Source organism: Microcebus murinus, chromosome 4 (assembly GCF_040939455.1).
Source record: "Microcebus murinus isolate Inina chromosome 4, M.murinus_Inina_mat1.0, whole genome shotgun sequence".
NCBI lineage: Eukaryota > Metazoa > Chordata > Mammalia > Primates > Cheirogaleidae > Microcebus > Microcebus murinus.
In genome coordinates, this window is record NC_134107.1 from 3,532,192 (window position 1) to 3,546,787 (window position 14,596).

Here is a 14,596-nt window from a genome sequence, read left to right on the forward strand (position 1 = left end):
CTCCGGAAGTGTCTCCCAGCCACCCTGTGAAACTCCTCTCTCGAGGGGCTTCCCGAGCCCGGGTGGGCGGGCCGCGGGCGTGGCTGCCCCAGAGCAGAGGAGGAGCGCGCAGAGCAGCCCGTGGCCCCGGTGGGAGTCCGGCCTCCGGGTTGCTGCTGGGAGGCCGGGGAGCCCTGAGGCAGGGCCTCGGCCTCCGGGCATCCCGTCCAGGCCTGGCTGGGCTCCCTGACCTGGTGTCCCCCGCTGCCATGAGCGTGGGGCCCAGGCCACTGCCCTGAGGCTGGGGTTCACTCCTGCCCAGGAGCCCCCGCCGCCATGGTCCAGGAAGGGGGTGGGGGCGGGGGGCGCTGAGCCCCAGCACTGGGGACCCTCAGGCCCTGCCAGACGGGCCGCTGACCACCATAGCCCCGGGGTGTGCACGGAGCCGAATCCCACGAGTGTCCTGGACCCCTGCTTATACGGGGACTGCCACCCCTCGGCCGGGCCCACCCCACCCCACAAGGCGGACAGAGTGGGGCCGGCCCCCAGGAACTGGGGGAGGAGACCCTCTCTGCACACATCCCGGCCGTGCCCCGGGCGGGTCTGGGACGTGCCCCCCACCCCATGGGCCCCCGCCCTTCACTCTCCCGACACCCCCAGGCTCGGGTCCCCTGGAGCATCTCGCGGCCTGCAGAGGCCCCGGCTCAGCCTCTCCTGTCTTCTCTTTCAGCAGACGGGGTCCAGGCCCAAGTCCTGCGAGGTCCCCGGAATCAAGTAAGTCTCGGCGGTGCCGTTCCCCTCCCCCGGTCTTCCCTGCTGCCCTGGTGGGGCTGCAGGTCCTGGCAAGAGGCGTTGGCAGGTGCCGTGGCTCTCGCCTGTGATCCCAGCACTCTGGGAGGCCGAGGTGGGCGGATCGCTCCAGGTCAGGAGTTCAAAACCAGCCTGAGCAAGAGCGAGACCCCGTCTCTACTAAAAATAGAAAGAAATCAATTGGCCAACTAAAAACATATAGAAAAAATTAGCCAGGTGTGGTGGCGCATGCCTGTAGTCCCAGCTACTCGGGAGGCTGAGGCAGGAGGATCGCTTGAGCCCAGGAGTCTGAGGTTGCTGTGAGCGAGGCTGACACCACGGCACTCACTCTAGCCCGGGCAACAGAGCGAGATTCTGTCTCAAAAAAAAAAGAGGCGGCCACCCAGCAAGCCCTGCTTTGGGGCCCGGGCTGGCCCCTCCAGGACGGGGCTCCCCGCAGGCCCACCTCAGACCTGCCCTGTTGCCGGGGTGACCCCCCCACACACAGGGGGTGCCGGCCCCTCCCTGGGAATGGGCTGTTTTCTGAGGCCCTGGTCCAGGTGGAACATTATTGAGGGGGGTCACCTTGCACCCCCCCATTCTCTGCCCCAGCCGCCTCCGCCCCCGGGGAGGCCCGGCCTCCGCCCCCGGACTCACTGCCCGCTCTGGCCTCTCCACAGCATCTTCCCGTCTGCGGACCAGGAGAGCACGGCGGCCCTGATCCCCGCCACGCACAACACGGGGGGCTCCCTGCCCGACCTGACCAACATCCACTTCCCGTCCCCGCTGCCCACCCCGCTGGACCCCGAGGAGCCGCCCTTCCCCGCGCTGAGCAGCTCCGGCAGCACCGGCAACCTGGCGGCCACGCTCACGCACCTGGGCATCGGTGGCGCCGGCCAGGGTGAGGCCTGTGTGTGCGGGGGACCGCGCCTTCGGGCGCCGGTTAGCGACGGTCGGCAGGGTCACGCCCCAGATGCCAGGCGCCCCAAGGGGTGGGGGTGGGGAGGCCGAGACCCTCTGTCAGGGGCTTGGGGGTTCCAGGCCGCCCGACAGGGAGGGGCGTCCCAGGCGGAGCACACGGCCCCAGGTGGGGTCAGATCGCGGGTGTAAGCGTGTGGGGCCGGGGCGGGCGCGGTGGCTCACGCCTGTCGTCCCAGCACTCTGGGAGGCCGAGGTGGGAGGATCGCTCAAGGTCAGGAGTTTGAGACCAGCCTGAGCAAGAGCGAGACCCCATCTTTACTATAAATAGAAAGAAATTAATTGGCCAGCTAATATATGTACAAAAAATTAGCTGGGCATGGTAGCACATGCCTGTAGTCCCAGCTACTCCGGAGGCTGAGGCAGGAGGATCGCATGAGCCCAGGAGTCTGAGGTTGCTGTGAGCGAGGCTGACGCCACGGCACTCACCCTAGCCCGGGCAACAGAGTGAGACTGTCTCAAAAACAAAAAAAAGGAGGGTTGGGGCCGTGCCTGGGGCTTCAGAGGGAGGCTGGGGAGCCCTGTGGGGTGCAGCCGGCCCAGGCCAGGCCTTCCCTCTGCCCTCCCCACTCCCAGCCCCGACAGGCGGGACCCCCCCGCTATGTCCAGCTGTGCCGGCTGCTCGTGGCTCGGATATCGCTGCCCCCACTGTGCTCCTGCCTCCGCCTGGCACCCGCGGGGGGCACCGCGTGGCCCTGCCCAGGCCCCCCGCCCGCTGTACGCTGGCTCCCAGCACTGATGACCCTGCGCCCCCCGGAGACCCTCCTAGGGCGGCCCCCTCTGGCTGCAGCGTCCCCCTCAATTCTCCTGTCCCCCCAATCCCATCGTCCTCGTGTCCGGCCGCTCCCACTGTGAGGACCTGGCCCAACCCAGACGCTCCCCCAGCCACGGCCCCTCCTTCACCCAGAACGGCCTCTGGCCTCTGTCAGCTCTTGGCCCCTCCGTGCTCCCAGCCAGTGCCTCCCCCAGCCCCGCCAGCACCCGCGGCCCCGCCCCCTCAGTGAGAGCCCAGGACCCCGCCTGCACCCTGGCCCTGCCCCCAGCCCCGCCCCCACCTGCACCCCTGCCCCAGGGCCCCAGCCCTCCTTCACCCAGAATGGCCTCTGTCAGCTCAGGGCCCCTCTGTGCTCTGAGCCAGTGCGCCCCCCCCAGCCCCGCCTGCACCCGAGGCCCCCTCAGTGAGAGCCCAGGACCCCGCCTGCAACCTGGCCCTGCCCCCAGCCCCGTCCCCACCTGCACCCCTGCCCCAGGGCCCCAGCCCTCCTTCACCCAGAATGGCCTCTGTCAGCTCAGGGCACCTCTGTGCTCCGAGCCAGTGCGCCCCCCCCAGCCCCGCCTGCACCCTTGGCCCCCTCAGTGAGAGCCCAGGACCCCGCCTGCACCCCAGCCCCACCCCCTCTGTGAGAGCCCAGGACCCCGCCTGCACCCCAGCCCCACCCCCTCAGTGAGAGCCCAGCACCCCGCCTGCACCCCAGCCCCACCCCCTCAGTGAGAGCCCAGCACCCCGCCTGCACCCCAGCCCCACCCCCTCAGTGAGAGCCCAGCACCCGGGCGCCCAGGTAGCGGGTCACAGTTCACCCTTTGTCTTCTGAGCTCGAGTCCCAGCGCTGCCCCACCCCCACCCCACCCCAGGACCTTTGCACGTGCCGTCCTCCAGCACAGGCCCCTCCCTCACCTGCCCCACTTCCCTCCCGTGAGGCTGCCCTGGCCCCTGGCCTTGCACCGCGTCCCGTTTCTGCTCTCTGCACCCTGTCCCGTCCGTGTATGGTGTGTTGGACGGCGTCTGGGTGCAGCAGACATCTGGCTTCCAAGGAGGGGACATCGGTGTCCTCAGCCGGCCCCAGGTGGTGGCATAGGCAGAGGGCAGGGGAGGGGCACGTCAGGGGGTGGGAGCAACATGGGCCACCTGGACGAGGCTCCGTCCCGTCCCAGAACAGGCCGGCCCGGCCCCTCCTGTGTCCACCAGGCCGGGCAGGCGGCCGTGAGGGTTTTCCGAGAGATAGCGGTCACGTGTGAGCGCGCCCGGCCAAGTCCCTGTGGCCACGCGGGGGAGAAGGGGCTGCGTCCGGGGCAGGGCGGGACCCCAGCCTGGCGCTCTGCAGGGGACCCCAGGACAGAACCGGCGGGCCCCGGGGCCGGGCCGATGCAGGCAGCGGGGAGAGTGGGGGTGTCTGGAGTTGCCGGCTTTGATGCCTTTGGGGCCGGGCCGGCCCGGGGGCCTGGAGGACGGAGCCCGTCCTCTGGGCTCTAGACCAGGCGTGGAGGCCAGAGCGGAGCCGGAAGCCGGCCCGGCCTGGGCGCGTGGAGGCCGCGTTCTGTCTCCGGTGCCCTGGCCCTGCGCCCGCCCGCGGGGCTCAGAGAACGCCAGGAAAGGGCCAGGAAGCACAGCCCCCCGAAAGCCAGGCAGGCGGCGTCCCCACAGGCCTGTGCGGAGGGGCAGGCCGGAGGGCCACTGGGAGCCGCAGGTGCCCCCTGACCCGGGGCGGGCCGGGCGGCGTCTCCCAGCCCCGTTTCCTGCCTCCCGCCCCCCCAGGCCTCCAGGGCACCCCTCCTCCCCGCTGAGGGTCCCTGGCAGGCCACCCCCCCCGCACCCCCCCCCCCCCCCCCGGCGCCCACCCAGGAGCCGCACCTCCAGCCCGCGCCCAGTCTAAACAAGCGCGGGGAAACGCACAACACATGTGAACGCGGCCGGTAATGTCTGACATGTGTCGGCTGTTTGTGGACCTGCCGCCCGGGCGGCCGGCCGGGCAGGGGCTGCGCGTTCCGGGCGCCTTTTACATCGAGCAGAGCTGCTGGCCCACCGGGGCTGCACCCCACCCCCCAGTCCGCCCGCTAGTCAGCGGGAGCCCCCACCCGCCCCGCCCCGCTGCCTGCACGGTCGCCCAGGCCCGTCCCTGGCTGCCGGCCGGCGTGGGAGGGGGCGGGCCCTGGGTCCCCCGCCTGCACGGCCCCTGCCACCTGGCCCAGCCGCCCGCCAGCCCCAGACTTCCCCTCCAGCTGGCTCTGCGCCCGTTGCCGAAGGTGACCAGGTTGCCAAAAGAAATCCACCAGCAAGGCGCCGCCCGCCGCCTGGGCCCACCGGCCTCTCCAGGGGTGGCGAGGGCTCGCTTTGCAGCCCAGCGGAGAACCAAAACTCCTTTGTGTTCGGGGGAGAGACCCGCAGCCCACGGGCCGGATCCAGCCCAGGGGTGTGTGTCGTGCGGCCCACGGCTGTGCGTCTGAGATGTGGTCACGGGCCGCGGGGTGACCTGTCAGCTGACCACGGACCCCGTGTACAGGGGCGGTCCCATCGGATCATGATGCCGTGATTTTTTGTTTTTATTTTTGGTTTTTATTTATTTTTTTCGAGGCAGTCTCGCTCTGTTGCCCAGGCTAGAGTGAGTGCCGTGGCGTCAGCCTCGCTCACAGCAACCTCCAACTCCTGGGCTCAAGCGATCCTCCTGCCTCAGCCTCCCGAGTAGCTGGGACTGCAGGCACGTGCCACCATGCCCGGCTGAGTTTTTTTTCTATATTTTAGTTGTCATAGCTAATTTCTTTCTGTTTTTGGTAGAGACAGGGTCTCAGTCTTGCTCAGGCTGGTCTCAAACTCCTGACCTTGAGCGATCCTCCCGCCCCGGCCTCCCAGAGTGCTGGGATGACGGGCGTGAGCCTCCGCGCCCGGCCTCCAGCTGCTCTTGCAGAATCAGGAGGCCCAGTGGCGGATCCATGTCCCAGGCAGCAGACGATGGAGAGCCCTGTTGCCCCACAGCCGCACCCTCCTGGCATTTGCTTGGTTTTTTGAATAATTTTTCTATGTATATATTTTAATTTAGTGTATTTTGGGGGTATAAGTCTTAAGGTTATATTTATTGCCCTTGCCCCTCTCCCCCCAAGTAAGAGCTTCAAGCGTGTCCATCCCCCAAACGCTGCACATCTCGCTCGTGGTTGTGTATACCCGTCCCCTCCTCCCCCTCCCGCCCTCCCGACACCCGATGGATGTTACTCCTGTGTGTCCACTGAGGTGCTGCTCCGTTAATACCGATTTGCCGGTGAGTCCACGGGGTGCTGGTTTTTCCATTCTTGAGATGCTTCACTTAGTAGAACGGGCTCCAGCTGTATCCAGGAAAATACAAGCGGTGCTAGATCACCGTTGTTTCTTAGAGCCGAGTAGTGCTCCGTGGTGTACATGGACCACGTTTTACGAATCCACTCACAGATTGACGGGCACTGGGTCGTTTCCCCTGGCATTTGGTTCTGCCACTCGCCAGGCCCCGACACCTGCTTCTGACCCGGGCATCTTGCGCCCCTCGGCCTGCTGGGCGCCTGCAGCAGCGGCCCCTCCCGAGGAGAAAGGGGGCGGCCCCGGCCCCGACTGTCTGTGCCCCCAGTGGGCGTCTCCCCACTCCCGCCCAGGCCTCTGTGTGCATCTGTCCGCGTCACCGGTTCTGACGCCCAGGTCTGCACGGAGGCCAGCACCGGAGCCCTCCCTGCCCCGGGGGCATTCGACGGTGCCAGGCCTCCCCCCCCACCCCCAGCACTCAGCCGCCGGGCGCCCGACAGGAAGCGCAGGCGTGACCGAGCTCGCCCTGCCAGCAGCTGCCCTGGGCTCATCCCTCGGGCCACGCCCCGGCCGGCCCAGCCGCCGGAACAGGGTTAATTTGGTGCCCTCGGCAGGATGGGCCCAGACCTGCGGTGGCTCGGTGGCTTCGCCGGCTTTGACTGTGGGCCAGACTCAGAGCACGCTCATGACCTCACCGGGGCCTCGAGTGGAGCCGGGGAGGGCGGCTGTTATCGTCTTCATCTTGCCAACCGGGAACCTGGGTCTCAGGGGTAGGCTGGGGTCAGGCCAGGCCCCCAGGGCTCCCCCACCATCTGGGGGCCTGTTGCCTCCCTGGCGTGGTGCCCGAGGGTAGGCCGGCAGGCCCCGACTGCCGCCCTCGTGAACTCCGCCTCACCCAGCTCCCTCACCGCGCTGGAATCCAGCGGTTCCTGCTCCTGCAGGAACCAGTACGTCCGACTCGGGCAGGGAGGGGAAGAATGCTAAGGAGGGGTTTGCAGTTCAGGCAGCCCTGGGGGGCAGCGCTCCCGCCTGGGGAGCACACAGGATGGGGGGAGGAGCACACGGGCTGGGCCACAAGTCTGGGGGCCAAGAGGGGCAGTTGCAGGCGTGGACACGTTCGTCGAAAGGGGCAAGAGAGCTGCGAGGCGGGAGAGGAAACCGCAGTGCTGGGCGGGACCTACATGCTTGAAGCTAACTGCAGCCCACGCCGGTTCAAGCAAAGGGGAATTGATGTTTCCTGAAAGCAGAGAGTTCTGAGGAGGCTGGATGGGCTCTGGTGCTACCTCTGCCCTCCTCAGGTCTTCAGCCAGCTCCTGCCTGGTGGTCACAGGGTGACCCCAACAGCTTTAGACGGCACTTCCTGAAATTCCATCCAAAGTCCCTGGGCAGGCTCTGATTGGACCAGCCTGGTCACATGCCCATCTGGGGGGGGCCAATCACGTTCCAGAATGGGGGAAGCGCTGATTGGCTGGGTCTGTGGGACACTCCCCAGCTGGAGAGCCTGTGGGGCCCCAGGGTCAGGAACTGGGGCCTCCGAGGGGGCGTCCCAGGTTTGGCAGTGGGGTCGTGCCCCCTGGCTTCTGTCTGTTCCACGAGGTGTGCGGGCCCATCCTCGCCGGTCCCGCCTCACACACACCCCTCCCCTTCCTCCCTCCTCTGCAGGGATGAGCACGCCCGGCTCCTCACCCCAGCACCGCCCGGCCGGCGTCAGCCCCCTGTCCCTGAGCACAGAGGCGCGGCGGCAACAGACGTCACCCACCCTGTCCCCGCTGTCACCCATCACTCAGGTTTGAGGGCGAAGTGGGGGCACCTGGGTGGGGAAGGTGGGGGCCCGGCTGTGCCTCTCTGGAGGGCCCCCTGCTCCTTCCAGGGGGGTTGTGGGGTCTTGAGAACGCTCCCAACGCCTTTAACGTTTATTATCAGATTTTCAGGCCGGGCGCGGTGGCTCACGCCTGTAATCCTAGCATTCTGGGGGGCCGAGGCGGGAGGATCGCTCGAGGTCAGGAGTTCGAGACCAGCCTGAGCAACAGCGAGACCCCGTCTCTACTAAAAATAGAAAGCAATTAATTGGCCAACTAAAAACATCTGGAAAAAAATGAGCCGGGCATGGTGGCGCATGCCTGTAGTCCCAGCTACTCGGGAGGCTGAGGCAGGAGGATCGCTTGAGTCCAAGAGTTGGGGGTTGCTGTGAGCTAGGCTGACGCCACGGCACTCACTCTAGCCCGGGCGACAGAGTGAGACTCTGTCTCAAAAAAAAAAAAATTTTTTTTTTTCAAATGCCCAGTCACTGATAGACCCGGTGGCCTTTGCCTTGTTCTGGGTGTGACTGGGCCTCTTCTTAGGGATCTAGTCGAATTTTCCATAATAAAATGAGTAGAGAGTTTAGCTTTTATTGTTTTCATCTGCCATGTTTGCCTCATTGATTTTTCGTTGGTAGTTTGTGCGCGTCTAGGAACTTGGCCATCTCATCTCCGCTGTCCAGCTTGCTGGCGTGCAGTTGCTCGTAGTACCCTTTCGTAATCCTTGTTTTTTTTGACTCCTAAGACAGAGTCTTTACTCTGTCACGCCTGGCTAGAGTGCAGTGGGCCAGTCATAGCTCACTGCAACCTCCAATCCCTGGGCTCAAGCGATCCTCCCTCCTTGGCCTCCCGAGGTGCCAGGATCACAGGCGTGAGCCACCGTACCGGGCAACCCGATTGTTTTTGACATGATCTCAGTGGCGTTGTCCACCACCAGTGACATTAGCAGTGATTCCTGGCCGGGCGAGGTGGCTCACGCCTGTCATCCCAGCACTCTGGCGGTGGATTGCTCTAGGTCAGGAGTTCCAAACCAGCCTGAGCAAGAGCGAGACCCCGTCTCTACTATAAATAGAAAGAAATTAATTGGCCGACTAACATATACATAGAAAAAAATGAGCCGGGCGTGGTGGCGCATGCCTGTAGTCCCAGCTACTCGGGAGGCTGAGGCAGGAGGATCGCTCGAGCCCAGGAGTTTGAGGTTGCTGTGAGCTAGGCTGACGCCACGGCACTCACTCTAGCCTGGGCGACAAAGTGAGACTCTGGGCCGGGCGCGGTGGCTCACGCCTGTAATCCTAGCACTTTGGGAGGCCGAGGCGGGCGGATTGCTCAAGGTCAGGAGTTCGAAACCAGCCTGAGCGAGACCCCGTCTCTACCAAAAATAGAAAGAAATTAATTGACCAACTAAAAATATATATACAAAAAATTAGCCGGGCATGGTGGCGCATGCCTGTAGTCCTAGCTACTCGGGAGGCTGAGGCAGGAGGATCTCTGAGCCCAGGAGTTTGAGGTTGCTGTGAGCTAGGCTGATGCCACGGCACTCACTGTAGCCTGGGCAACAGAGTGAGACTCTGCCTCAAAAAAAAAAAAAAAAAAAAAAACCACAGTGTTTCCTCCAGACCTTCCGAGGCCTGGACCAGGCTGCCCCACCCCGCCCCGACGTCTCACGCTCCGTGTCTGTGCCGGCCTGTCAGCGTGTCCCTGTCACGACGCGCACAGGGCTGCGGGCACCGTGTCCGCGAGCTGGCCCGTGTCCGCGAGCTGGCCCGTGTCCGTCTGTGGCTCCCGCCCCGTCTGGACGCCCCTCTCGCTCATGGGCTATCACTGCTCCTTTGCGGCCAGTCGCCCACACGTGCCCCTGCGCCGCGGCTCCCGGCACGGCCAGCCTCAGGGCATGCGGAGCCCCACCGCGCCGCCCCCCCCCCGCCCCCCCCCCCCCCCGCGGCTGTGAGTCCCCAACGCCCCCGAACACCCAGGAGCCCCTCTTGCCTGCCAGCCCCGCGGGCCCCACGCTCGTGTCCCGTCAGCCCGTCCTCCACAGCGTCCCCAGAGCAGGCAAGCGCGTCCCTCCCCGGCGGGACCCCAGAGCCGTGGGGCTGGCCGCCACGCAGCCAGCTAGCGTGGGTCCCGTGCCCGCCCTGCCGCGGCGGGGGCTGCCCGAGCTTTGGGGGTGGTGAGGCCCGTCGGGGTCCGGACGGCGGGTTGGGCGCCAGGCCCGGTCCAGCGCCCGCCCGTCCTCGCCGGCCTCAGCTTCCTGGCCACCGCGGGGCCCTCGGGGCGCAGGCTCGCGTAGCCGGCCCGCCTGACGCCCCCTCTCCTGCCAGGCGGTGGCCATGGACGCCCTGTCTCTGGAGCAGCAGCTGCCCTACGCCTTCTTCGCCCAGGCCGGCTCCCAGCCGCCGCCCCAGCCCCAGCCCCCGCCGCCACCGCCGCCGCCCGCGTCCCAGCCGCCGCCGCCAGCCCCGCAGGCCCCCGTCCACCTGCCCCCGGGCGGCCCCCTGCTGCCGAGCGCCAGCCTGACGCGGGGGCCACAGCCACCCCCGCTCGCGGTCACGGTCCCGTCCTCTCTCCCCCAGTCCCCCGCGGAGAGCCCGGGCCAGCCGCCGATGGGCATCGACATCGCCTCGGTAAGCCCAGCGTGGGGGGGCCCCGGGGGCCCGGCGGGGGGGCTCGGGGAGCACGAGGACGGCCGGGGCCGGGGGGCCGGGGCTGGGGGGCCGGGGCTGGGGGTCCGGGGCCTGGGCAGACCTGCCCCAGAGCGGGCACTCCTCAGGGGCTGCTAGCTGGGATTGTGGCCCATTGTGCAGATGGGAAGACTGAGGCGAAAGCGAGTGGCCAGGCCCCAGACTCCCCACAGACTCCACGCAGCGTCCGGCTGCTAAGCACACGCTCTCGGTCACTGCGGCCCCTCCCTGAAGCCAGGCTTCCTGGGAGCCAGAGAGATCTCCCGGGGTCGGGGAGCAGACTTCAGGGGCCAGGGGGGACCCACTGGAACTCAGGGGGGAAGGAAGGACAGAGCCAGCCCCTGTGGGGCTCGAGTGTCGGGGGCATCCGGGCACAGGAGGCTGCAGCTCAGCCCGGGGGCCCCCTCCCCAGGCCCAGGCTCAGCGCTGGGCTTGCGCCCCTCTTCCCGCAAACCTTCCGCCTGTCCGGACGTTCATCCCGGCTCCTAGGCGGGGGCGGACGGGGGCTCACAGCTACTGTTGCCCACAGCAGGGAGCACAGGGGGTCCCCCACGCAGCCGCAGACGGTCAGCTGCTCTGACCCCCGGAGGCCCAGCCAGGCTCCCCGGGAAGAATGGGCCAGGCAGGTGCCGGCGAGGCTCCGAGCACAGGCCCTGCTTTGGAGCCGGCCGGCTTGGGAGACGCCGGGTGGGGAGGCGGCCCCTGCCAGGGCTGCCGGGTCAGAGCGGGCTCCGCGCAGGCTCGCCGGGGAGGGCGCTCTCCCTCCTTGCCGACTCCGGCACCGCCCGAGCAGGTCACACGGGCGACCACGCTGGCACCTCCACCACCAGCCCACTGCTGAGCGAGCCTGACCCCTCCGCCCTGCCTCTGCCCCGCCCGGACTCAGCCCCCCGAGCTGCTTAGGGCCACTGAGGAAACGGGGGGACGGAGCCATCGCGGGGCCCTGTGCCGGCTGGCCGGGCCTCCGTGACCAGCAGGCCAGAAGGCCAGGCAGCTTGTCCGCAGGCGCCCGGCAGGGCAGGGCCGCAGTGAGGTCTGACTCCAGGTCCCAGCCTGGCCGGGCCTCCGAGGGGCAGGTCCCCGCGGCGAGGAGCCGGCCCCTGTCCTGCGAGCGGTCCGGTCGAGGAGGCAGCTGCCCCTCGTAGGCCTCTCCGGGCTGAGGGTGGCAGGGAAGCGGCCGCCCGTGCCGTGCCGGGGCCGCGGTGTAGGTGTGGGCGGGCAGGGCTGCCGGCGTGGGCTGAGAGCCAGGGCACAGCGAGGGCAGGCAGGGGCAGAAGGCAGCACGCCTGGGTGGCCGTGCGTGGGTGTTCGCCCTGTGTGGGTGTGCATGCGTGGGAGGGTGCAGGTGTATGTGATGTGCGTGTGTGTGTATGCACGTGTGGGTGTGTGTGACCGTGTGGATGTGCATGCGTTGGAGGGTGCAAGTGTATGTGATGTGCGTGTGTGTGTATGCACGTGTGGGTGTGTGTGACCGTGTGGATGTGCATGCGTGGGTGGGTGCAGGAGTATGTGATATGCATGTGTGTGTGCGTGTGCACATGCGGGTGTGTACACCCATGTGTGGGTGTGCACGCGTGGGTGGGTGTGGGTGTGTGTGATGTGCATACGTGTGCGTGCGTGTATACACATGCAGATTTGTGTGCACGTGTGTGGGTGTCTGTGCATGTGTGCACAGGCTGCCATCTGGCTCTGGGGCCTGCTGAGCGGAGGCCAGCCCTCCGGTCCCCCCGCAGCCCTGCGGGACTGGGTGCCGCGTCCTCGCGCCCCTCCCCTCCACGCCACTCCTTCCGGGAGCCGGCAGGGCTCAGGGACCCGCCTTCCTGCAGCTGCCCAGGGTCCGGCTCCCCGCAGGGCGGCACCGGTCCCCCAGACATCTGAGCGGGGCCTGCTGGGGGGGTCCCCGAGGCACAGGCCGCTCCCGGGAGGCGGGGACTGGACCCCTGCCCCCGCCGCGCCCTGACCCGCTGTCCTCTCAGGCGCCGGCGCTGCAGCAGTACCGCACGAGCGCCGGCTCCCCGGCCAACCAGTCTCCCACCTCGCCAGTCTCCAATCAAGGCTTCTCCCCCGGGAGCTCCCCACAAGTAAGGGACGCCGCCCCGCCCCGCCCCGCCCACACCCCGCCGTCCGGCCCGCGCGCCCGCTGTCCCTGCCTCGCGCCTCACTCCACCCTCCCGCCCGCTCCCTCTGACCAGAGCTGCGCACCCACCAGGCTGCAGGGGGGACTGGGGAGGGTGGTGCAGGCAGGTTCCTTGGTTCTCCGTGGTCCCGCCAAGCACCAGCTGGGGGGGGGGCGACTCACTCCGTGTAGTGGCCACGCCTGGTGTCCACACTGGGCGCCCGGTCATCATGTCTCTCCACGCCCCGTGGGCACCCGGATCCGCCCGGGCCGCCGTCCAGAGCGGGAGCCCCGCAGCCTTGAACTTGGGCTCCCCGAGGTGGAGGGAGGGGCCCCGCCCCGCAGCCCCCGCCCACCCGCAGGAAGGCGTGTCCCTTCGCCACCAGGACCCCCGCTCAGAAAGCGTCTCGGGGCCCTTGTCCCCATCCCACGGATGTGGAGACTGAGGCAGACCCCCGGGTGACTGGCGGGGCCTCATCCGGCAGGCTTGCGTTCTCCCGCCACGCCGGCGCGGTTGGACTCCGCGGCCGGGTGCCCCGGCCCTCCCGCGTCCACGCCCGGCTCGGGCGGCTCTGCCTGGGCCTTGCCCCCGCGTCCGGCCTCAGTCCCCGCAGAGCCCGCGGTCGGTCGGGGAGAAGGGGCGCCCGCAGCCCCCGCCCTCTTGCCCTGCGGCAGCGCCCCCCAGGGCCCCGCCACCCCGGGCGCCCCAGCCCCAACACGTCACCTCGCTGAGAGGCGGCCTGGAGCCCTGCGCCTGCGGAGGGCAGGTGCCACTGTCCCCCCAGGAATGAGGTCAGAGGTCAGACCCCTCGTCCCAGGCAGGGCGCCTGCCCAGAGGCGCCACAGGCAAGGGCAGGCGGGCCCCTGGGTCCCCGGTGTCCAGCTCCCAGTGCTGCGGGGGGACAGCTGCCCAGGACCCCCCCACCTCCTCCTGCAGCCCCGCCCCGCAGGCAGGGGGAGGGCGGGGCGCACGGGGGCGCCTGGTGTCTGCGCATGCTCGGTCCACCCCCTCCCCCACTCCGCACCCCCGTGAGCTCTCGACTGTCCCGTCACATGGCGCTGTGGGGGGGGCACTGGTGCTGCAGGAGAAGCGGCAGGTGGGGCCGGTCCCAGGTGGGCAGCCTGGTGTGGGGCGGAGTCCCGGGTGGCGGCCGAGCGGGACAGGCGTCCGGCCGCCTGGGTGGTCGGTTCCTTCTCTGTCCCCAGATCAGAGCCGGTTGGTCCGGCGGGCAGAGGGCAGGTGGCTGTCCCTGTCGGCCTGTGTCTGTGTGTCTGCCGTCTGTCGGGTGCAGCCGTGGGAAGCAGGGACTCTCTCGGGGGCAGAATGTTCCAGGCCCCCCTCTGCGGCTGGGTCTCTGAGGACCTGCTCATGGGCCCCACAAGAAGCCCAGGCCCCCCACGCCTCCCGGCCCCGGCCCCCATCTGCCTGGGGGGGTTCGTGGGGCAGCCGCCTCCGCCCAGCCTGGCCGTGCCCACCACGCCTGGCCCACCCCAGCCAGGCCCTGGCCCTTGGGGCAGCTGAAATTTGGTCCCAGGTGCAGCTACCTCCTTCCTGCGGAGCTGATCTTTTTTTTTTTTTTTTTTTTTTTTTTGAGACAGAGTCTGGCTCTGTTGCCTGGGCTAGAGTGAGTGCCGTGGCGTCAGCCTAGCTCACAGCAACCTCAGACTTCTGGTCTCAATTGGTCCTCCTACCTCAGCCTTCCCCCAAGTAGCTGGGACTACAGGCATGCGCCACCATGCTTGGCTAATTTTTTGTCTATATTTTCTCTATATTTTTAGTTGGCCAACTAATTTCTGTCTGTTTTTAGTAGAGACAGGGTCTCTGTCTTGCTCAGGCTGGTTTCGAACTCCTGAGCTTGAGCGATCCTCCTGCCTCGGCCTCCCAGAGTGCTGGGATCACCCTGCCCTGAGCTGATCTTTACGGCAAACCTGCTTGGCAGCCTTGCAAGAGGAGCCACAGCCTCTGTCCCGTGCCTGTGCCAGGCCTCTCTGAGTACAAGGCCGTGGGGATGAGATCGGTGCATCTCGAAAGCCCAGCCCCACTGGCGCCCTGAGCCCTGCCCGCAGCCTTGGACAAGGTCTGCAGTAGCCGGCGTGAAATTACCCATCATTCACGTCCCTCTTCTTGGGTAAACCAAGCCACAAACGTGTGACCTCATGTCCAAAGTCTGAAGCTGTTGGTTTTTAGGGCCAAGGCAGAATTTTTGAACTTGCC

The 14,596-nt window shown here is 67.6% G+C and overlaps 1 protein-coding gene across 4 annotated transcripts in view; it reads left to right on the forward strand.

Annotated features, from left to right (window-relative positions):
- The window catches only part of CRTC1 (CREB regulated transcription coactivator 1), a 61,153-nt gene that overhangs the window by 44,024 nt on the left and 2,533 nt on the right, over window positions 1-14,596 (forward strand). For 2 of the 4 annotated variants that reach the window (XM_020283962.2, XM_020283964.2), the window contains 5 exons: window positions 710-753; window positions 1,449-1,669; window positions 7,448-7,572; window positions 9,906-10,208; window positions 12,242-12,346. In XM_020283962.2, coding sequence (XP_020139551.1) covers window positions 710-753; window positions 1,449-1,669; window positions 7,448-7,572; window positions 9,906-10,208; window positions 12,242-12,346 — 798 coding nt within the window. The remainder of the gene's footprint in view (window positions 1-709; window positions 754-1,448; window positions 1,670-7,447; window positions 7,573-9,905; window positions 10,209-12,241; window positions 12,347-14,596) is intronic. The other 2 variants (XM_020283963.2, XM_020283965.2) reach the window with 1 other exon arrangement.